General features: G+C 45.9%; 2 protein-coding genes across 4 annotated transcripts in view; one reads left to right on the forward strand and one right to left on the reverse strand.

Moving 5' to 3' along the window:
- The window catches only part of cenpp (centromere protein P), a 245,573-nt gene that overhangs the window by 27,804 nt on the left and 193,970 nt on the right, over positions 1 to 23,799 (reverse strand). The window lies entirely within an intron of this gene.
- The window catches only part of ecm2 (extracellular matrix protein 2, female organ and adipocyte specific), a 54,445-nt gene that overhangs the window by 15,314 nt on the left and 15,332 nt on the right, over positions 1 to 23,799 (forward strand). Inside the window, exons 3-6 of one of the 3 annotated variants that reach the window (XM_084316487.1) lie at positions 122 to 277; positions 11,883 to 12,071; positions 15,786 to 16,517; positions 19,638 to 19,753. In XM_084316487.1, coding sequence (XP_084172613.1) covers positions 122 to 277; positions 11,883 to 12,071; positions 15,786 to 16,517; positions 19,638 to 19,753 — 1,193 coding nt within the window. The remainder of the gene's footprint in view (positions 1 to 121; positions 278 to 11,882; positions 12,072 to 15,785; positions 16,518 to 19,637; positions 19,754 to 23,799) is intronic. The other 2 variants (XM_084316488.1, XM_084316489.1) reach the window with 2 other exon arrangements.

Below are 23,799 nucleotides of genomic sequence, written 5' to 3' on the forward strand. Positions count from 1 at the left end.
TTCAAACCCCAGTCTATCTCATATCTGTCTTTCCATCTACCACCATACTGTCGGTCTACGTCAGTCAAGCAGAGACAGATAAGGTGAATACATTCATAAATAATTTCCCATCTTATCTCAGGTAGATCCAGAGGGGACCGACCCAAACAGCTGAGGAGGAGGCTGGTTCCTGGTCAGAGTATCCCCGTCAACCATAGAGGCAACGATGGAACCACTCTGTTTATAGAATCCTACAAGAACCTGGGAGAACCACCTTCTATCTACAATATTATACCAGGTTAGTACCACCACTATGAGAGTCTGAGAGAGAACCACCTTCTATCTACAATATTATACCAGGTTAGTACCACCACTATGAGAGTCTGAGAGAGAGAACCACCTTCTATCTACAATATTATACCAGGTTAGTACGACCACTATGAGAGTCTGAGAGAGAACAACATTCTATCTACAATATTATACCAGGTTAGTACGACCACTATGAGAGTCTGAGAGCGAGAGAACCACCTTCTATTTACAGTGTTATACCAGGTTAGCACGGCCACTATGAGAGTACTAACCTGAGAACCACCTTCTAGTTACAGTGCTACACCATGTCAGTACAACCACCACCATCATTATCATCTACACCAGCACCACCACCACCATCCAGGCTTTGCCCTGGCTTTACAGAGTGTAGTATATTTCACACAGGGATAGGAGGCTGAAGACTTCATTGGAGGCCTGTTTAAAGTAAGGCCCGATTTCACATTATTTTTGGCCCTTCAAAGGGCTCCAGAGCAGAAGATATTTCTATTTGTACTAATTTGATTAGAAGTAGGGAGTCTTTGAGATGACTTGTTCATCACATGGCATATGATTACCAAATGGATGAAAAAGAAAAGAAACAAACACACACACATCACAGTAGAGCAGTTTCAGCAGGTGCTGCTGTATAATAACTCAAAGGAATCAGATACTAGACGAAGACCTGGAGTCAAACCGCTGTGTAGTTAAATAAATACGTGGCAGCATTAGCAACACTGTACATTGTTGTTGACATATACTGGTAATACTTGTGTATTTGTTATCAATGTCCAGCCTCATTCATAGGTCCACCTTCCATAACACCGGTCAGCCCTCCACGGGACCCCTGGCTTCATAGAGTCACATACAAGACAACTCCTGCTACATTACCAGAGCAGTATGACCAGTATACTGTAATACCTGTACATAAAAACAGTGATGGCACTGCTCTGTTCATGAAGTCACACAAGAGCCGGGGAGACTCCGAGAGTCAGCTACAATGTTATACCAGGTTAGCAATAAAGCTAGTATGATTTAGTTACCATAATCGGCATTGCCTTTATAGCTTATTAGAAGGTAAAACTTCTAGTGATATTTTCCAAAGTGTTCAGAGTGTTTTTGTTCGGAAAAAAGTATAGGAAAAAAAAAAAACTCCTGGAAATACCGGAGGGTCAGATGAAGTGAATACCTTAAGTGTGTGTGTGTGTTTAAAAGCCACAAGGAAAACACCACCACTAAACCACGGTAACGCAAGCGCTCTGTGTTTGCTGCGGTAACTCGGTTGCATGTGGTGAAATTCCTCTCACTTCCTGCTGATTATGCAGAGTCATGTTTGTACAGCTACCACTGTGCTGCAGTGTGTGTGTCTGGCGGGAACACGTGGCCGGTTCACGGACGGTTCACATCTGCAGCCGATAGTGAGAGAGCTCTGCGACTCGAAGACGAAGTGGGTCTTTTTAAAGCCTTAGTATTGGAACGTTGGGCTAAACGTAGTTTGGTCTTTTATAGGGACTCATCTTTGGAGTGGCAGATGACACTATTGTCTATTATTGTATTGCTGGCTCTGTACAACTAGCCATTGAGAACCTGTAACTCATTTAATGCTGTGCAAGATGCGCTTATTGGTCTTAAAGGAACATGCCGACATTTGGGGAAATTAGCTTACCATCTTCTCCAGAGAGAGACAAGAATATAGATACCAGTTTCCTCTCTGTGCGTTCAGTAGAAAGCTACAGTATCTGGCTGCACGTTAGCTTAGCTTAGCACAATGAATGGAAGTGGACAGTGCCAGTTAGCCTAGGCGTTGTCCAACTAACACCTCTTCCCCAAGGCTAACCGGCACTGTCCGCTTCCATTCATTGTGCTAAGCTAGGCTAACGTGCAGCCAGATAGCTTTCTACTGAACGCACAGAGAGGAAACTGGTATCTATCTTCTTGTCTCTCTCTGGAGAAGACGATAAGCTAATTTCCCCAAAATGTTGGCGTGTTCCTTTTAAGCTTGCACTCAATGCAAATAAGACAAAATTCATGATGTTGTTTACAATAAATCGCATAATACTGCATCGACTGTGAATGGGTCCGACATCGAGAGAGTTACAGAATACACATATCTTGGCATCGGTCTTGAGAAATGTACATTTGAAATAATGGCTTCTTGTTCAGAAACAGAACAGTCTTCCCGATGATTAGCAGAAAGAGGGTTGAAGCCGTTTGCTATCCGTCTTGGATTATGGACATGTGATTTATAGGCATGTTACTGCTTCTCTTCTTAAAGCCCTTGGATTGTGTTCATCACTCAGCCCTCACCAGTGGTTTATCACCAGTGGTAGTTATGGTACTCACCATTGTATCCTGTACAATACGGTTGGGTGGTCCTCTCTGGCAGAGAGACACGATTTACACTGGCATCTGTTTCTATATAAAGCCATTGTTGAGATCTTCCCCTTATATTATATCACTTGATCACATGATCGGACTGGACCTCTTGACCTTACCATACTCGCTCCAATGATTGGCTCAAACTTCAAACCCAGAGTTTACACTGAACTTAGCTGCTTTTAGCCTTCCAGACCTTAGAATTCATTGAACAGTTTACATCTTTAATGACAGGGCGGCTACGTGGTGCAGTGGGCAAGGCGCTCACCACGAATACTGGAGACTAGGTTCGAACAGGTTCGCCTCCCTGTTCGAGCCCAGCGCTCCACATTGCTTTCAGTTTAGCTGGTCGTCCGCACTAATACACATTGGCAGTATTAGGGGGTGGGAAACTGATGGGTGGGGATCGGGCATTGTGGACAGCGACTCCTACAGGTCGGTTGGTGCGCCTGCGCAGTAGAATCAGGAAGCGATGGGGGCGGCGCCCCTCCAAAGCCCAGACCCCTGACGCTGAAAGATCGAGCCGCGCAGGTGGAAAGATGCGACGGCTGTTACCTCGAGTATCGGAGGGGACTTGTGCTATGTATGACTTAGTCCACATTGCAGCCGGCTTGTGGGAGGCAAGAAACAGCGTTCAAAGACAGGGGAGGGTTGAATTGGACGATACGAAAATTGGGATGGGAGAAAAAATAGAAAATGGGAGAAAAAGTGGATACAAAAATAAAATCTTTAATGACAGACCAACCATTTCATCTTTCTTTGGAGGCCCCAAAAAGAAAGACCCACAATGTAAAGCTGGTTATTGGTCTGAATGGAGCAGGCACAGCTGGTCTCAGACAGTCTTCATACAGAAGCTGGTCAGGTAGTTGGTGTGACTGATGCTTAGGTGCATTTATAACTGACCCGAATACAACTCAATACCCTTCATGTTTTGGGTTCATGTCTGGGAGCAGACATTGGCCGTCAGGTCAATGTTGTTTGGTCTGGAACAGGAGCTACACAGGTAGTATAATGTTTATAGAATACAGGTAATTGATGTTTTGAGTTTACGACAGGGATACACACCAGATACACCGGGCACATTCTGAAGAACTGCTGCCTTTAACACGGACGAGGATGTGCACATGGGGCACCAATCAATCCCAAACATAGTGGGATGTGAGGATAACCAATCATTATTGAAAGAATGTCTCAACGCTTCGTAATGCCATCGCTGTGTCGAGGCTTTAGCAGCTCTCTGTGATTACAGAGGTGGTACTGAATAAAATGTTGTATTTGTTGTGTAAGTGATGTTTAGATGCCAGTATCATTTACTTGAATACAACTCACTGCACAGTTAGGGTTAGTCGGGGTGCCTGGAGGAAGACGACCAGACCCTCCTGTTTAGTAGAACATTGAGGCTGCAGACGTACTTCTGTGTTGATCGGACACTTTTAGCAATCTTTAGCTAAATGACTAAATGTAATAAAATAAATATATACAACATAAGATAAGATATTCCTTTATTGATCCCCTTGGGGGAAATTCAGGCATCATAGCAGCATGGGGGAGGGGGGGTATACAGGTAGTAAAAAGCAGTGTAAACAATATAACAAATTGTATAAAAGTAACATACTGTATATTTTTATTAAGTTAATAAAAAAGAATAGTTGCTCAATTGCACCATGACAATTGTATTACAACTGTCCACGTTGTCAAACCTCATGTTAAAAACCTTGGTGTGATTTTTGACTCCGCCTTCAAGTTTGACAAGCAGGCCAATGCTGAAGTGAAAGACAGCAGCTTCGCATCATTGAGCCAAAATCAAGCCGTTCCTCTCATCCAAAGATCTTGAAAAAGTCATCCATGCCTTCATCTCCTCTCACCTAGACTACTGCAACTCCCTGTGTACTGGGATCAGACTACTGCAACTCCCTGTGTACTGGGATCAGACTACTGCAACTCCCTGTGTACTGGGATCAGACTACTGCAACTCCCTGTGTACTGGGATCAGACTACTGCAACTCCCTGTGTACTGGGATCAGACTACTGCAACTCCCTGTGTACTGGGATCAGACTACTGCAACTCCCTGTGTACTGGGATCAGACTACTGCAACTCCCTGTGTACTGGGATCAGACTACTGCAACTCCCTGTGTACTGGGATCAGACTACTGCAACTCCCTGTGTACTGGGATCAGACTACTGCAACTCCCTGTGTACTGGGATCAGACTACTGCAACTCCCTGTGTACTGGGATCAGACTACTGCAACTCCCTGTGTACTGAGATCAGAGACTACTGCAACTCCCTGTGTACTGGGATCAGACTACTGCAACTCCCTGTGTACTGGGATCAGACTACTGCAACTCCCTGTGTACTGGGATCAGACTACTGCAACTCCCTGTGTACTGAGATCAGAGACTACTGCAACTCCCTGTGTACTGGGATCAGACTACTGCAACTCCCTGTGTACTGGGATCAGACTACTGCAACTCCCTGTGTACTGGGATCAGACTACTGCAACTCCCTGTGTACTGGGATCAGACTACTGCAACTCCCTGTGTACTGGTTATCAGACTACTGCAACTCCCTGTGTACTGGGATCAGACTACTGCAACTCCCTGTGTACTGGGATCAGACTACTGCAACTCCCTGTGTACTGGGATCAGACTACTGCAACTCCCTGTGTACTGGGATCAGACTACTGCAACTCCCTGTGTACTGGTTATCAGACTACTGCAACTCCCTGTGTACTGGGATCAGACTACTGCAACTCCCTGTGTACTGGGATCAGACTACTGCAACTCCCTGTGTACTGGGATCAGACTACTGCAACTCCCTGTGTACTGGTTATCAGACTACTGCAACTCCCTGTGTACTGGGATCAGACTACTGCAACTCCCTGTGTACTGGGATCAGACTACTGCAACTCCCTGTGTACTGGGATCAGACTACTGCAACTCCCTGTGTACTGGGATCAGACTACTGCAACTCCCTGTGTACTGGGATCAGACAGACATCCCTGTCTCGCCTGCAATTAGTACAAAATACCGCAGCGAGGCTCTAGTATGGAATTGATTTCAAGATTCTCCTGTTTGTTTTTAAAGCCTAAATGGGTAGGCCCCCTCGTACATCACAGACCTCACAGTAACCCCCTACTCCACCACCAGGTCCCGCAGGTTGGCTGACTTGGGGCTCCTGGCCGCCCTGTGCTCTAAATATAAGCTCAGGGGCTCCCACACCTTTGTTGTTGCAGCCCCCAGACTGTGGACTAATATCCCCCTTTTTTCATATCTGCCCCCCCCTGTCCAGGCTATAAACACACTTTTATTCTCTAGCCTCTGTTGATTCCTTTAACACATTCGGGGCCATTTGATTTCCCCATCTAGCTAATAGCACGGCCAGGTTTTCATTACATAGTTTCACTGTGCGTCACGTTGTTTGTAGAGCTAAATCTATATTTTATATTATAGCTATGGATACAATACCATGGTCATTTGACAGTAACTATCTTCCGTTCAAGATGCAAAAGATAATAAACATTTTCATGAATACGTTCACGCGTTATCCCGTGGTGAATATGAGTATAATTTTGGAATGATCCGGGCAAATTCCTGGGAGGCTGGCTATAGGGCGCAACGTGAATTCTACTAAAACCATTGGCGTTTCATCCCTGGACACGCAAATGCATATGATAGGTATTATGTTTCATCATGAATGCAAGATTATTGGGGGGGGGGGTCGTTTCTGATGAATTGATTGCCAATAAAGGTATTCGTTATTACCACAACACACGCCGATCAGGGGGATGGGTATGAAAACCTTGCACGATCAAGCTGAAATTGACGTCAGATTGTCCTTACCTGTGGTCGGTGGTATTCCAAAAAGAATATTCCAATTATTTGATCGCCATCTGGTCCATCCTATGCCCATCTGGTCCACGACATAACCCACCACAACATATGGATCGGGGGTCCCGAAAACAATTCAATGCGATCCGAGTGAAGCCCTAGGTTTCCCATTACTAGAAAAGAGCGCCCGGAGCGGTTTAAAGGTAGCACCCGGTCTGGAACAGGGTTTACTGCACTCTCGATACTGCCTACTAGCAGGATCTGGCCGGTACTGCACCTTCGGAGTCCCAGTATGCATTTTAACGGCAACATACAGGTCCCTGACATTGAATAGGATATTCAAATCGAAAAAAAGGAAAAATGATCCAAAAACGTATATATACGTGAATGGCCCCGGAAGTGTTAAGTGCAGGCTAAAAACACACTTTTATTCTCTAGTCTCTGTTGATTCCTTTAAGTCCAGGCTACAATGTACAATGAGAGGGTGATGTGCTGAGAGGGTGATGTGCTGTCAGGGTGATGTGTTGTCAGGGTGATGTGTTGTCAGGGTGATGTGTTGTCAGGGTGATGTGTTGTCAGGGTGATGTGTTGTCAGGGTGATGTGCGGTCAGGGTGATGTGTTGTCAGGGTGATGTGTTGTCAGGGTGATGTGTTGTCAGGGTGATGTGCGGTCAGGGTGATGTGTTGTCAGGGTGATGTGTTGTCAGGGTGATGTGTTGTCAGGGTGATGTGCGGTCAGGGTGATGTGCTGAGAGGGTGATGTGTTGTCAGGGTGATGTGCTGAGAGGGTGATGTGTTGTCAGGGTGATGTGTTGTCAGGGTGATGTGTTGTCAGGGTGATGTGTTGTTAGAGTAGACGACAGAGTACAGCAACTTGCAATGGGCCTGGTCTACAAGATACACTACACCACACAGGTACCCATGTACATGTCAAAATACTTCCCAAAGGTCAGTGAATACCACGACCACAACACCAGAGGAAGCTCAACAAATCATGTTAAACCCAGATTCTGCTCAAAGGGACTAAACACGTTTCGCAATTATGCCACATCAATGTGGAATGCCCTACCCAAAGCTGTAAAGGAATGTGAATCACTACCCACATTCAAAACCGCTCTAAAAGAGCACCTACGGGAGGCTGCAATTCGAAACTGGCCACCGTAAATGTCCAAACCCCCCCCACCCCCTCCTAATGTACAGTCTCCTCCCCACCGTATGTATATATTCTCTCCCCGCCGTATGTATATTTCTCTCCCACGCACCCACCCACCCCCTGTACAGTCTCCTCCCCATCATATGTATATACTCTCTGTCAGGATCTATGGGTAACAGTACTGTATATTTGCATATCATATATGTCACAAATGTAACAGTACTATATACCTGTATGTCATGTATGTCCCTATGCCATAAATGTCATGATGTCATGTATGTTGTGTATGTCATAAATGTCACTATGAATTGAAAATGGGGGACCCTGATGTAAACAAGACAAACGTCTTTCTCTGGTCTGCATCCCCTTAACAATTGTATGTATTGAGCCGTACTGTATTGTACCCATTCTGTAATCTGTTAAATAAAGTTGTCATTCATTCATTCATTCATTGTCAGGGTGATGTGGGTGAGAATCCTAGCAGCAGAGTTTGTCCCCCAGTAGACAGAGACAATGCAATATCAACACAGTATTTTACAGTGACAAATAAGCCTTCTAACTATCTGTGTTCTTGTATAGACGACTGATTTACAGTCTTCACTACCCATAGTAATGAGAGGAGATAGAATGGGAAGCCTTTTAACAATCTGTATTCTCGTGTGGATGACAGGGTATAGGTGTTTACAGTCTAACACTCTTTACTGAGGACTTCAAACGAGGCAGATACAATAGGAAGGCCATATTTTACAGAGAAAATTAAGCCTTTTAACGACATGTGCTGTTGTATAGATGACAGGGTATCATTCTTTATGGCCGTTACTGTTGAGAGAAGACTGACATGAGACAATATAAACGCAATATTTGACAGAGAGAGACCTTTTAACTACGCGTTAAATGTGTTACATATGACGGAGAGGATAAAGACCATAGAATTAGACTAGAAGATGCTGCTTCCTGATCCGCCTAGGTAATCTCCTTCTGCTGTTTAAGATCTTCACTGCTGACTCACTGACAGTCAAAGTCTGGCCTTGGTAAAAGGCCAAGCAGCACATTGTTGAAGATGGTGCTAATTCAGAGGGAGGAACCGTGCAAATCACTGCTCTGTGTGTTTCTGACAGTAAAGTACAGGCTGGACGAGGCGAGACAGACACAGCAATTACTACAATGGAGCTCTCTGCTGCTGCTGATGATGACAGGGGCCGGACGCAGAGAGAGAAGAGGTTAAAGCAGCAGAGTTCTGGGGCGGCCTGGCGGGTCAGTGGGCCTGTGGCGTCACCACGACAAGCCCTGGCGCATTGTCTTTACCTATGGCAGTCTTTTCCTTTACCGTTTACCAGTCCTTTACTGTTTACCAGTCCTTTACCGTTTACCAGTCCTTTACCGTTTACCAGTCCTTTTGTCCTTGATGCTGCATGTGGGGTTAATGGAAAAATTGTGTTTCAATAAAATATGTAATGGTTTGTTAATGTTCCAATTTTTTTAAGCCAAATTGCTAACCCTGAATGTTGCAGAGAATGCACTGACGCTGGTGACGGCAGGTGACCTGATCTGTGATGCTGAGCTAGTTTTGACTAGCGATTTTCCTTTTTTTTTTAACTGCTGCTTAAAATCCCAAATTCAAGTCAAGTCAAGTCAAGTCAAGAGTTTTATTTGTCATGGCATACAAGTATACAATGAAATGCGGGTGGTCTTGCCCGCAACGATGTGCAATACAGTGGTACAACATATAATAGAATCCAATGAAAACAACATTGTGCAATAAACAGGTAACAGGTAACATGGTGTGACATCTCGGTATCTGTACATAGTTATTTACAGAGCATATAGGACATGCTAGGTAGCTTTGGTAGTGCAATACACTGTTAGTGTTGTTATACTAATTTAAAGTGGCCTTTCCTTTTGGCCATAAGTGGGTGTGTGCGGCATGAGTGTGTGCCCGCTCATGTTAAAGTGTTAAAGTGGCTGCTAGTGTGTGAGCGTGCACAGCGTGCGTGTCGTGTGTGCTCATGTGTGGATAGTTCAGTGTTCTGTGGCACTCAATGTTCATTGTTCAAGGCTCTGATGGCCTGGGGGAAGAAGCTGAGCCTAAGCCTCTCTGTCCTAGTAGCTGGGGTTCGCAGGCGTCTGCCTGACCTCAGCAGCTGGAACAGGCTGTTATTGGTAACAGGCTGAATTGGTAATTCCCTGCCTTATTAGAGAGAAATGTCTATTAGAAGGCTTTGTTCACGGCTGCATGAACCACTGACTGAAGACTCGAAGGCTTCTGGAAAATAGGCTACTGTCTGTGAGAGGTCTATGGGTCTACCATGGTGAGAGGTCTATGGGTCTAGCAGGGTGAGAGGTCTATGGGTCTACCAGGGTGAGATGTCTATGGGTCTAGCAGGGTGAGAGGTCTATGGGTCTAGCAGGGTGAGAGGTCTATGGGTCTAGCAGGGTGAGAGGTCTATGGGTCTAGCAGGGTGAGAGGTCTATGGGTCTAGCAGGGTGAGAGGTCTATGGGTCTAGCAGGGTGAGAGGTCTATGGGTCTAGCAGGGTGAGAGGTCTATGGGTCTACCAGGGTGAGAGGTCTATGGGTCTAGCAGGGTGAGAGGTCTATGGGTCTACCATGGTGAGAAGTTTATGGGTCTACCATGGTGAGAGGTCTATGGGTCTACCATGGTGAGAGGTCTATGGGTCTACCATGGTGAGAGGTTTATGGGTCTACCATGGTGAGAGGTCTATGGGTCTACCATGGTGAGAGGTCTATGGGTCTAGCAGGGTGAGAGGTCTATGGGTCTAGCAGTGTGAGAGGTCTATGGGTCTAGCAGGGTGAGAGGTCTATGGGTCTAGCAGGGTGAGAGGTCTATGGGTCTACCAGGGTGAGAGGTCTATGGGTCTACCATGGTGAGAGGTCTATGGGTCTACCAAGGTGAGAGGGATACTACTGCACATGTCCAGGACCTGGGTTTGAATCCAGCTCATGGTCTTCATTACATATCATCCCTTCTCTCGCTCTCCTGACACACTCTAGTTCCACATACTGTCTATAATAAAAATCGAATTACTTCAAAATAATATCAACAAAAATAAGGTTCATGACTGAAAGGTTGCCGGTTTGAATCCCTGGACCAGATGGGACTGCCGTCCTATTGTAAAACGGAGCTCCCAGGTGAGAATGTGTGAAATGGTGTGTCGGTCTTTCCAGGATACAGTGTGTAAGCTTCTAAATATACCACAGTCCGATGACGTGTGTGGCTGTTAGTTAGCACTACTTGCTATAGCCCCCCTGAGATGCTTTATATGAGCTAATACTGTAGGTATTGTGTTATTGTGTTATGTAGGTTCTCAGTTAACACACGTGTGTAAAGTAGAGGCTGGATGGGGCCTGACTAGACAGACACAATCATTACTGGAGTAATTGACCTTTTGCTTTTGTCACAACCTCTACCACCACTATCAGATTCAACTATGCATAGACTAGACTGCAGGGAGAGGACTAGGCTGTAGGGAGAGGTTATACTTCCAGAAGACTGCCTGCTTCTTGGTATTAAGGAGCTTGATGTGGTCTTCTCACCAGGACTGGTCTGAGGGCAGATATGCACAATGGACACTAGCAAAGCTACGTAGCTCCTGTCCAGAGCTGAGCGATGCAGTCGCCTCCCCCTGAACCAGGCTGGCTGAGGCAGACAGTATGACAGATCATCTGGTGTTCCTCCCTGGTGAACACACCCACCCCTTATTTTCATTAATTCATCCAATTAACTTGTGTATGGTTTCTCCCCCAAAAAGGGACTTCTGATAGTATAACCATAACCTCTAACTTAACTCTAACTGTCTATCTATCTATCTATCTATCTATCTATCTATCTATCTATCTATCTATCTATCTATCTATCTATCTATCTATCTATCTATCTATCTATCTATCTATCTATCTATCTATCTATCTATCTATCTATCTATCTATCTATCTATCTATCTATAATCATATAACTCCTGGTTACTTATGGCTATAACATAACATACATTAGGTACCTTTTACTTTATTTACATTTTCTGATGAGACCGTGTTGACATCAGGACATTTGACCAGGGGTGTGTGTGTGTGTGTGTGTGTGTGTGTGTGTGTGTGTGTGTGTGTGTGTGTGTGTGTGTGTGTGTGTGGTCTCCTAATTAGCACATCATCAATTAACGTTCAACTAATGAATCCAAGTAACCACTGTGTGTTGTGTTCTCTCTCCCGCTCCGTGGCTGCAGGTAAGCAGGGCCAGTGTGTGTACCAGGGAATGAAGATGTTTGACCAGGCCGTCTGGTCTCCTAAGCCCTGTGTGACCTGTCTGTGTGCTGGAGGTCAGGTGCTTTGTGACGAGGTCACCTGTCCGCCTGCTCGCTGCCACTTCCCCTACACCGCTGAGGGGGAATGCTGCCCCGTGTGCTTGGAGCAAGGTACTGACACAACATGGGTTCCAGAAAGATGTGCCAATAACAACGCATGTTTCACCACCATGTTGTGTCATTTCTACACTTGCCCGTAGGGTAGGGATGCTTTAATCCGTGTTCTTAAAGAGGCTATATGTAGGATTTTCAACAAATTCCTCAAGTTGTCTGGTTATGGACCTACCAGCCCTTATATTCCTATGCTTTTCTGTTCTTAGTTCTATTATTCATTTAATTAAAACATTTTCTTATATACTTTAGATACTATTGCTACTATGTATGTATATGTGTTTATATTACAATTATTCGCTTGTTCTATTCTCCATCCATCTATCATCCATAGCAACACCATATATCATATATGATGGGGATCCCCTTTGAATTGCCCATCTGAGGTTTCTCGCCCTGTTTCTTTCTCTATTGCTAGGTTTTAGGGAGTGGTTCCCTATCTTCATTGAGGAAAGTCTGTGGGTGTTGCAAAATTGTGGATTTTATGGTGTTTTTTTGTTGTGGATCTATTGATGTGATGTTTCTTCTGGATCTGTGAAGCACATGTGGGCAATTCGTTGTGATTTCGGGCTATACAAATACATTTGATTTGATTTGATTTGTTCTAGCTTTGAAGTTGAGCAGAGATGCTGGCCTCATCACTGCTTCCTTGTTAGTGCCTTTATGGTTGAGGGTGCATGGTCTTTTTTTTTCTTTTTTTTACCATGGTGAAGTTAGTTTGATGTTGGGATTTCTTATTCCACATTATGTGGTTGAGTTGACATGGTACGTGGTCCTCACTCTGAACAACTGAAAATCGTACACACAGCCTCTTTAAAGATGTGCTCCTTTTCCAACACATTAGTATGTCTGCATAGAAAAGGTACAATATTGACACACACAAAAAAAGTGTAACGTATACTGTACTTGTATTGTATTAGTGTGTAGATGTATGTATGGCATTGCCACAGCCCCTATTTTTATTACCCTGCATGAACCCCCCCCCCCCTGTTCTGCTATGACCCCTGAATCTCCCCAAGGGGTTTAATAAAGGTACATCTTATCTTTTATTTATTTATTATCTAGTGACATACAGTATATATGTATGGAGTCTAGTGACATACAGTATATATGTATGGAGTTAGTCTAGTGACATTTTACTTACCCCAAGCCCCACCCTCTTTTCTTGACCCTCCAATTATAACTGTTGCTTTCCTTGTTTAAACAAAAACTTTTTTTTGCATGTTCTCCGACATATTTCAACACATACGCAAATCATTTCTGTCTTATATTCATCCTTTTATCAGAAATGCAAATGAGTATGACTCATGACTGAGTATGTACAGACAATAGAAACAACTTAACAATTGAGTAACTCTTGACGAAGAACCAGTTGTTCTCAGTGCAAGAGTTCAATTGTCTCAACATCTGTAGTATGTATGTGTTACATGCATGCTGGTGACTTTGTATCTTTGTATAGCGCTAACATAGTCGTCTTTGTCTTCCTGTTATTCTCTGTCCTATGTTCTTTGTCTTCTCTCTGTCCCTTCCTTCCCTTATCTCTTCCCCCCTCTCTGTCTCTTCCTCTCTCTGTCCCTTCCTCCCTCTCTGTCCCTTCCTCCCTCTCCGTCTCTTCCTCCTCCCTCTCTGTCTCTTCCTCCCCCTCTCTCTCTTCCTCCCCCCCCTCTCTCTCTTCCTCCCTCTCTGTCCCTTCCTCCCCCTCTCTGTCTCTTCCTCCCCCTCTCTGTCTCTTCCTCCCCCTCTGTCTCTTCCTCCCCTCTCCGTCTCTTCCTCCCCCTCCCCCTCTTCCTCTCTCTGTCCCTTCCTCCCTCTCTGTCCCTTCCTCCTCTGTCTCTTCCTCCCCCTCTCTCTCTTCCTCCCCCCCTCTCCTCTTCCTCCCTCTCTGTCTCTTCCTCCCCCTCTGTCTCTTCCTCCCTCTGTCTCTTCCTCCCCCTCTCGGTCTCTTCCTCCCCCTGTGTCTCTTCCTCCCCCTCTCTGTCTCTTCCTCTCTCTCTGTCTCTTCCTCCCTCTGTCTCTTCCTCCCCCTCTCGGTCTCTTCCTCCCCCTGTGTCTCTTCCTCCCCCTCTCTGTCTCTTCCTCTCTCTCTGTCTCTTCCTCCCTCTCTGTCTCTTCCTCCCCCTCTCTCTTCCTCTCTCTCGGTCTCGTCCTCCCTCTGTCTCTTCCTCTCTCTCTCTTCCTCCATCTCTGTCTCTTCCTCCCTCTCTCGCTCTTCTTGCCTCTCTGTCTCCTCCTCCCCCTCTCTGTCTCTTCCTCCCTCTCTGTCTCTTCCTCCCTCTCTCTGTCTTTTCCTGCCCCTCTCTGTCTCTTCCTCCCCCTCTGTCTCTTCCTCCCTCTCTGTCTCTTCCTCCCCCTCTCGGTCTCTTCCTCCCCCTCTCGGTCTCTTCCTCCCTCTCTGTCTCTTCCTCCCTCTCTCTGTCTTTTCCTGCCCCTCTCCGTCTCTTCCTCCCTCTGTCTCTTCCTCCCCCTCTCTGTCTCTTCCTCCCCCTCTCTGTCTCTTCCTCCCCCTCTCGGTCTCTTCCTCCCTCTCTGTCTCTTCCTCCCTCTCTCTGTCTCTTCCTCCCTCTCTCTGTCTCTTCCTCCCTCTCTCTGTCTCTTCCTCCCCCTCTCTGGCTCTTCCTCCCCCTCTCGGTCTCTTCCTCCATCTCTGTCTCTTCATCTGCCTCTCTGTCTCTTCCTCCCCCTCTGTCCCTTCCTCCCCCTCTCTGCACACTCTCTCCCTCCTTCTTTCTTCCTCTCTCGTCACCTCCCCCTATCCCTTCTTCCTATCCCCTCCCTCTATCACTTCCCTCCCTTCTTTTCCCTCTCTCCCTCTTCTCTTTCTTTGCTCCCCAACTATCTCCTTATTTCTCGTCTCCCTGCGCTCTATTCTCCCCCTATTACACCCATCCTCCCTCTCTCGTTCCCTCCCCTCCCTTCTCTTCTCTTCACTTCTCTCCTCTTCTTCTCTTCTCCCATCCCCTGCTCCCATCCTCCCCCATCCTCCCCTCTCCTCTCCCACCCCCTCCTCTCCCATCCTCTCCCATCCTCCCCTCTCCCACCCCCTCCTCTCCCATTATCTCCTCTCCCATCCTCTCCTCTCCCATCCTCTCCTCCCATCCTCTCCCATCCTCTCCTCTCCCATCCTCCCCTCTCCTCTCCCATCCTCTCCTCTCCCATCCTCCCCTCTCCTCTCCCACCCTCTCCTCTCCCATCCTCCCCTCTCCTCTCCTCTCCCATCCTCCCCTCTCCTCTCCCATCCTCTCCTCTCCCATCCTCCCCTCTCCTCTCCCACCCTCTCCTCTCCCATCCTCCCCTCTCCTCTCCTCTCCCATCCTCTCCTATCCTCTCCTATCCTCTCCTCTCCCATCCTCTTCTCTCCTCTCCCATCCTCCCCTCTCCTCTCCCATCCTCCCCTCTCCTCTCCCATCCTCCCCTCTCCTCTCCTCTCCCATCCTCTCCTCTCCCATCCTCCCCTCTCCTCTCCCATCCTCTCCCATCCTCTCCTCTCCTCTCCCATCCTCTCCTCTCCCATCCTCCCCTCTCCTCTCCCATCCTCTCCTCTCCCATCCTCCCCTCTCCTCTCCCATCCTCCCCTCTCCCATCCTCTCCTCTCCCATCCTCTCCTCTCCCATCCTCTCCTCTCCCATCCTCCCCCCTCCTCTCCTCTCCCATCCTCTCCCCTCTCCTCTCCCATCCTCTCCTCTCCCATCCTCCCTGGCTGGTCTTCTCCACCAGTCCCTGAACTCAGCGACTTCTCTGGTGACTCCTCAGTTCCCAGCGACCCCAACAGCGTCCCCCTGACCCCTGACCTCAGGACCCCGCCGCTGACCCCAGAGGAGATCCAGCGCATCATCTGGATGGAGGAAGAAGAGCACCAAGAAGAGGAAGAGCGGCTGAAGAAGAGGGACGAGAGGAGGAGAAAGAAGAAGAAAGAAGAGGCGGAGAGGAAGAGGAAGTTGGCAGCCGAGAAGAAGAGGAAGAGGGGGGAAGAGGAGAAGAGAAGACAGGAGGAGGAGGAGGACAGGAGGCGCATGGAGGAAGAGGAGAGGAGGAGACAGGAGAAAGAGGAGGACAGAAGAGTGAAGGAGGCGGCAGAGAGGGAGTCGAGAGAGAAGGAGAAGAAGCTGGAGGAGGAGAGGAGAAGACATGAGGAGGTGCTGAAGGAGAGACTGAGGGCTCTGGAGGAGCTGGAGGAGGAGGAGGAGGAGGTGTGGTTGAGAGGAGACGTGTTTGCGATGTCAACAAACGAACCAGAGGAACTCGACCTCCGTCCCGCTCCGATACCCAGACCCCCTGTGGAGGAGGAAGAGGCGGAGGAAGAGGAGGAGAGTGAGGTGGAGCAGCGCAACAGAGCGGGCCTCCCCCCGGGCTGTGACATCTCTGATGTCATCGTGACCTGTGAGAACGCCGGGCTGACCCACTTCCCCCCGCTGTCCATACCTCAACTCAAGTCTCTGAGTCTGGAAGGTAAGACGTCTGACCTCGTCTCAGACCTTATTAAAGGAGCCGTCAGTCATCCGGCTTACGCCAACTGATCAAATATTATATCAGAAGCTCATTCAAATGTAAAAGCAATCTCACAATAAATCTGAAAGCTATCAGAAAGCTAACAGACAGCTATCAGAACGCTAACAAAAAGTTATCAGAAAGTTGTCAGAAAGCTATCAGAACGATGTCAGAAAGTTGTCAGAAAGCTGTCAGAACGCTACTGTATCAGAAAGCTAACGGAAAGCTAACAGAAAGTTATCAGAAAGTTGTCAGAAAGCTATCAGAAACAGAAAGTTGTCAGAACGGTATCAGAAACAGTAAGTTGTGAAAACGCTATCAGAAAGCTATCAGAAAGCTAACAAAGTTGTCAGAAAGTTGTCAGAACGCTATCAGAAACAGAAAGTTGTCAGAACGCTATCAGAAAGCTAACAGAAAGCTAACAGAAAGCTAACAGAAAGCTATCAGAAAGCGAACAGAACGCTATCAGAAAGCTATCAGAAAGCTATCAGAAAGCTAACAGAAAGCTAACAGAAAGCTATCAGAAAGCGAACAGAACGCTATCAGAAAGCTATCAGAAAGCTAACAGAAAGCTAACAGAAAGCTATCAGAAAACAGAAAGCTAACAGAACGCTATCAGAAAGCTATCAGAAAGCTATCAGAAATCTATCAGAAAGCTAACAGAAAGCTAACAGAAAGCTAACAGAAAGCTAACAGAAAGCTAACAGAAAGCTGTCAGAACGCTATCAGAAAGCTATCAGAAAGCTATCAGAAATCTATCAGAAATCTATCAGAAAGCTAACAGAAAGCTAACAGAAAGCTAACAGAAAGCTAACAGAAAGCTAACAGAAAGTTGTCAGAAAGTTGTCAGAACGCTATCAGAAAGCTTCAGCCAGGGTGTGTTTCCACTATCCGGGCCAGTTCTTAAATTTCGGTAAGAAAGGCTGTGATTGGCTGTAGACCATACCACATGGCCACACCAAGCTGACATTATCATATAACTGGAATAGATAGAAAGGTCAGTGTATCATCAGAAGCTTCAGATTAATATTTCCCCATACCTACCATGCTGGTATCAACAGCTGGTGACAGAATTGCAGCTAAATCAATGTCTTTGGTTTTTACTTTAAAGATGATTTCAAGATATGTCCAGTTCATTACAGCACGCAGTGCAGAGTAAAGGTGGAGATGGAGGTTACACTTGATGGGCCTCAGGCTGCTCCCCAGAAAGCAAACCTTTTGGCGCAGCTTAGACACAAGTTTCTCAGTATGAAATTTAAAGGTACATTTTCGTCTATCCACAGGCCCAGATATTTATATTCCCTGGACTCTAATTTGTGTACCATTTAGTGATGGTATCTCTAAACTATTGTAATCAAAATTCTTTGCCCTGGAAAATATCATGAATTTTGTTTTATTAGAATTGAGAACGACCTTAAGTTGATGTAGGGCATCTTGGCAAAGCAATAAAAGAGAGCTGCAAGTTCAGTAGCTAACTGCACACAATCCGCCATTCAATAGATTAACCATCATAGTCATCAGCATATAAATGGGCTTGATAGGATCCATTTAAAGATGATCAGATATTGTTTTCAACGTCATAAATAGAATAATACAGTTAATATTAATGAATGTAGCGTTTCTTTTTCAAATGTAGCCAAGAGTAAAGACCCTAACCCTATCTATAGACCTGAAGAGTCATGTGATAGTCTTAAGACCTGCCTGTTTCCTATAGACCTGAAGAGTCATGTGATAGTCTTAAGATCCATCTGGTTCCTATAGACCTGAAGAGTCATGTGATAGTCTTAAGAGAGAGAGAGAGCGAGAGAGAGAGAGAGAGAGAGAGAGAGAGGAGAGAGAGAGAGAGAGAGAGAGAGAGAGAGAGAGATTTGAAGACATTTTGATTTAGCTTGGCTAGTGTGAGATTGAGAACTGTGGAACAGCATCATAGATCATAACCATCCAACAGTGTAGTGTTGATTGAACAATCAATCAAGCATGCCTCTGTGATTAGAATCAATTGAAAGCTGAATCTGGCCAGCTCTGTCATGGTCTGGAGTGATGGTAGCATGAGAGAGCGAAGGAATATATACTCAGCCAGATGGAGCACAGAGGCTACTGTATTTGTCAGAGTGAGGGGTTATTTTCAGGAGAGGTCTAGGATGCCATGAAACATGCAGTAATCAATAGTCTGAGTCACATGGACAGTTAAAATACGTCTTAGTCTGTCTTAGTACAAGTCCTGTTGCACAACACTCAGTCATACGGAAGGTTAAACTGTGATGCTCACTCTCTCTCTCTGACTCTCTCTCTCTCTCTCCCTCTGTGTGTCTCTCTCCCTCTGTGTGTCTCTCTCACTCTGTGTCTCTCTCTCTCTCTCTCTCACTCTGTCTCTCTCTCTCTCTCTCTCTCTCTCTCTCTCTCTCTCTCTCTCTCTCTCTCTCTCTCTCTCTCTCTCTCTCTCTCTAATAGAATATAGTTGGCACACACTGAGCTGTGTCTGGAAAAGTTTATTGTCTAAAGTACAGCTTAATTACCAGAGAAGGAAAGTTGAGCGATTTTGATCCTGCCTTGACTATATTGGTTACAGCCTTTTCCACATCAAAGACTAACAATTAAGAACAACAATAAGTTCAATAGGTGACCAGCAGGTCATGGATTTGTCATGGAAATAAAAAAATCACATTGCATGTTATTAGTGTCAACAGTAGCAACATGCAGCATCTAACTTGGTTGGGGCGACGGGCGTCACATCATTTGTGATGAACAGAGAAAAGTAAACAGTTCATCTGCTTACAGTATATGTGAAGAGAGCAGAGAGCATTCCCGGAAGACACTGGACATCTGGGGATTTTAAGATTGTTGAAAATAATTCCTACCCAACCATCATAAAGTTAAGATACTGAACCTCTGTACTGAAGATACTGTACTGCTGAGGTTTTCAAACACAGCAAGTGACTGCCTCAAGTACACTTTGACATGGATGGACACACTGGCTGCTGCAGGGATTGAACCTGTGACCTGGTTACCGGACAGTCTCTCTGACCACCAGCCCGCCCTGTCCCTTAACTAAATAAAAGCTGTTGTATTCTGAACCTCCAGGTAACAGCATCAGCAGTATCCCGGAGGGCGCCTTCAATGGTATTCCTAACCTGGAGTGGATCAATCTCAGCAAGAACAAACTGACCTCTGCTGGCATCGCATCCAGGATCTTTAAAGTAAGTCTATCTGACACACTCACCCCTAACGCCTTCACACACTCACCCCTAACGCCTTCACACACTCAGCCCTAACGCCTTCACACACTCATCCATCCTATTCCTATCGCCTTCACACACTCATCCCTCCTAAGGCCTTCACACACTCTTCTCTAAAACCGTCAAACAATCATCCCTCCTTACTACAGAAGTGCTCACTTTTTAAAAGTAGGGATACACCAAATATTCGGCCACCGAAAATTATGGTCCGAAAATGGTTAAAAAGGGCACTTTCGGCTTTCGGCCGAAAGGGTTTTAAGCACCGAAAATATATCACTGAATGTCAAATAACAGGGTTACGTTCGTAACCTAACGTGTTGTTGTGGTGACGTAATCAAAACGCGGCTACATAGCATGCGCAACGTGTAACGTGAGCAGCTTGGCAGCTCTTCCTTCGTTCTACAGCCTGTGATAACTAACTCCGCTTGGGAGTCGCGCTGTTTCTATGTAAGCAACGCATCCAATAAATGCGTCTTTAACATGCTTTATATCCTCGCCATTACTATATGCCCGTCGCGGTTACAAAACCTTTTTAACTAACGTTAGCGTGCCGTTAAGCTAGCTAACAACGCTTCCATTCATCTTTCGCTCGTCTCTCGTAAGCTACGTCATCCCCCGCTAAGTGTCACGGGAGATGTAGTAAATACAACAGTCCTTCCATGTAGGCTAGAACGCCGTGAATTATGACTCAGTAAGTTACAGTAACATCATTAAGTCTGCTATAAGCTATTCTCCCTCTTGTGTGTGTGTGTCTTTATGCAGATCTTTATGCAGTTTTAAAGCACCTTGGCTTTGTTCTGAATGCCCTTTGATAGTTATCCTACAGAGAAAAGAAAATGCACTTGACTTTAATGCACATTTTGTTGTATGCAAAGAGAAAATGTTTAAATTGTACAATCTTTCAGCAGTCAGTCTGGAATTAATGTATGCATTCAAAAGTGCTGAATAAATGTTTTATGGGCCCATAATAGTGATTATTAATATTATTTAAGTTAAGTTTGGCCATAATCATGTCTTTTGCCATAATCAGGTAGCTAAAAAAAAAAGAAATACACTATATATATATTTATATTAATCATTTTCGGCCTTTCGGCATTTCGGTTTTCAACTGTTTCCTATTTTCGGTATCGGTTTCGGCCAAGAATTTCCCATCCGGTGCATCCCTATTTAGAAGTGATTTATTTTTAGAGGAGAGAGGGTGCTGACTCCCAGTATTGAGACATTAGGTAGGTGTGGTAGGCTGAGTGAGACCTGGGGAAACACAGGGGAGAAGGTTCAGGTGGGACTTGATCCCAGGCCTGCAGGGGGTCATGTGGTCCCAGAAACACAGGGGAGAAGGTTCAGGTGGGACTTGATCCCAGGCCTGCAGGGGGTCATGTGGTCCCAGAAACACAGGGGAGAGGGTTCCTGTGGGACTTGATCCCAGGCCTGCAGGGGGTCATGTGGTCCCAGAAACACAGGGGAGAGGGTTCCTGTGGGACTTGATCCCAGGCCTGCAGGGGGTCATGTGGTCCCAGAAACACAGGGGAGAGGGTTCCTGTGGGACTTGATCCCAGGCCTGCAGGGGGTCATGTGGTCCCAGAAACACAGGGGAGAGGGTTCCTGTGGGACTTGATCCCAGGCCTGCAGGGGGTCATGTGGTCCCAGAAACACAGGGGAGAGGGTTCCTGTGGGACTTGATCCCAGACCTGCAGGGGGTCATGTGGTCCCAGAAACACAGGGGAGAAGGTTCCTGTGGGACTTGATCCCAGGCCTGCAGGGGGTCATGTGGTCCCAGAAACACAGGGGAGAGGGTTCCTGTGGGACTTGATCCCAGGCCTGCAGGGGGTCATGTGGTCCCAGAAACACAGGGGAGAGGGTTCCTGTGGGACTTGATCCCAGGCCAGCAGGGGGTCATGTGGTCCCAGAAACACAGGGGAGAGGGTTCCTGTGGGACTTGATCCCAGGCCTGCAGGGGGTCATGTGGTCCCAGAAACACAGGGGAGAGGGTTCCTGTGGGACTTGATCCCAGGCCTGCAGGGGGTCATGTGGTCCCAGAAACACAGGGGAGAAGGTTCCGGTGGGACTTGATCCCAGGCCAGCAGGGGGTCATGTGGTCTTTTGGAATTGGTCCAGTATTGAGCCAGATAGCTTCAGCCGGCAGCCACAAAACGGCTGCAACGTAATCCTTGAAATAATGTAGATACAGCAATACCTTGTCTTATAGGGACTGCTACCATATAATCTCATGGAGCTGTAATTAACACAACACAAGGATTCAATGTCCCTGATGATTGGTGGCCATATTCAAACTCATTTACTTGCAATAACTGTCAAAGAAATTAATGTGTGCAAAACTGTTTCGAGTTTTTGGATGTCTGTGAGATTATGTGCAAAATAAATCAACATTGTATTTTGGTGAAGTGCCCCTTTAATAGACCTGACTCTTACCCTGTTTCACATAAGCGTTTCAACCCTTGGCCACAATGAAGCATTTAAGCAGGGATTGATAGTGACCCAAGTTACTCTACACACTTCCCCTGCCGAGACAACACCCTGTATAATCTTTGAAACCAAAACAACATTCCATGGCAGACAGGACAGAACACTAGATCTGAAAACAATCCTCTATTCACCACACAGAGACGGGGAGACAGAGTTAGAGAGCGACAGAACACTAGATCTGAAAACAATCCTCTATTCACCACAGAGACGGGGAGACAGAGTTAGAGAGCGACAGAACACTAGATCTGAAAACAATCCTCTATTCACCACAGAGACGGGGAGACAGAGTTAGAGAGCGACAGAACACTAGATCTGAAAACAATCCTCTATTCACCACAGAGACGGGGAGACAGAGTTAGAGAGCGACAGAACACTAGATCTGAAAACAATCCTCTATCCACCACAGAGACGGGGAGACAGAGTTAGAGAGCGACAGAACACTAGATCTGAAAACAATCCTCTATCCACCACGCAAAGACAGGGAGACAGAGAGTTAGAGAGCGACAGAACACTAGATCTGAAAACAATCCTCTACTGATGACACAAACACAGCGAAAGAGAGAAAGAGACATATAGACAAACAGAGAGACACATGGACACAGACAGAGAAATACTTAGTTTAAGTTTATTTTGATCCCCATTAGCTGTTACAAATGGCAACAGCTACTCTTCCTGGGGTCAACACAAAACAATACATACAAACAAACAACATAATTAAAAATAAAACCAACAATAAACATATATACATAACGTAATCAAACATAACCCCCCCCCCCCCACACCCATCCAACCCACCTCATTACATTAGCATTATACCAAAATATTATAAAATGACTAGTAAAATAATACAATGTTATATATCAAGCATTGTGCCTGCACCCAAAAGTAACCTCTTTACTTGCTTTTTAAAGCTTTCTTTGCTTGTTGCTTGAGTAATTATATATGGCAACCTATTCCCCTGTGAGATGGCCCTATACATAGCAGTTCTTTTCATTGCATTTGATCTCGGTAGAAGAATTGAAACATGACCCCTGGTAACTTGTCTTGTCCTGTGCTCATGTCTGTCTTGTTAGTTAGCTAGCGAGCTGTACCCAGCATGCCATTCAGCGGTTTAACATTTAATAGAGTCCCCATCTCAATACACAGTGTAGGTGCAGGTAAGAAGAGAAAACGGTATTTGCGTAAATGATTCTGACCGGCCCGCGAAAGATTACATGATAATTTTATTTTATTTTTTTATTTTAATTTTTGTTCACTTTTTTATTTTCATGTCAATGTTCACACGCACAATATACGCTTAGGAGACATGCTCAGAAGATGTTGGTTCTCTTTGGATCCACCTACATATGTGAACAGACATTCTCAGTCATGACGTTTACCAAGTCCAGGTACAGATCCTCTCACTGATGAACATCTGGCAGCTGTGCTTCACATCTCCACCTCAGACATGCAATCTGACTTTGATGGACTTGTTAAAGCTCAACAGAGACTGGATTTCTCACACTGAATGAAAAAAAAAAGAA

Source organism: Notolepis coatsorum (assembly GCF_963971535.1).
Source record: "Notolepis coatsorum genome assembly, chromosome: 6".
Classification (NCBI taxonomy): Eukaryota; Metazoa; Chordata; class Actinopteri; order Aulopiformes; family Paralepididae; genus Notolepis; species Notolepis coatsorum.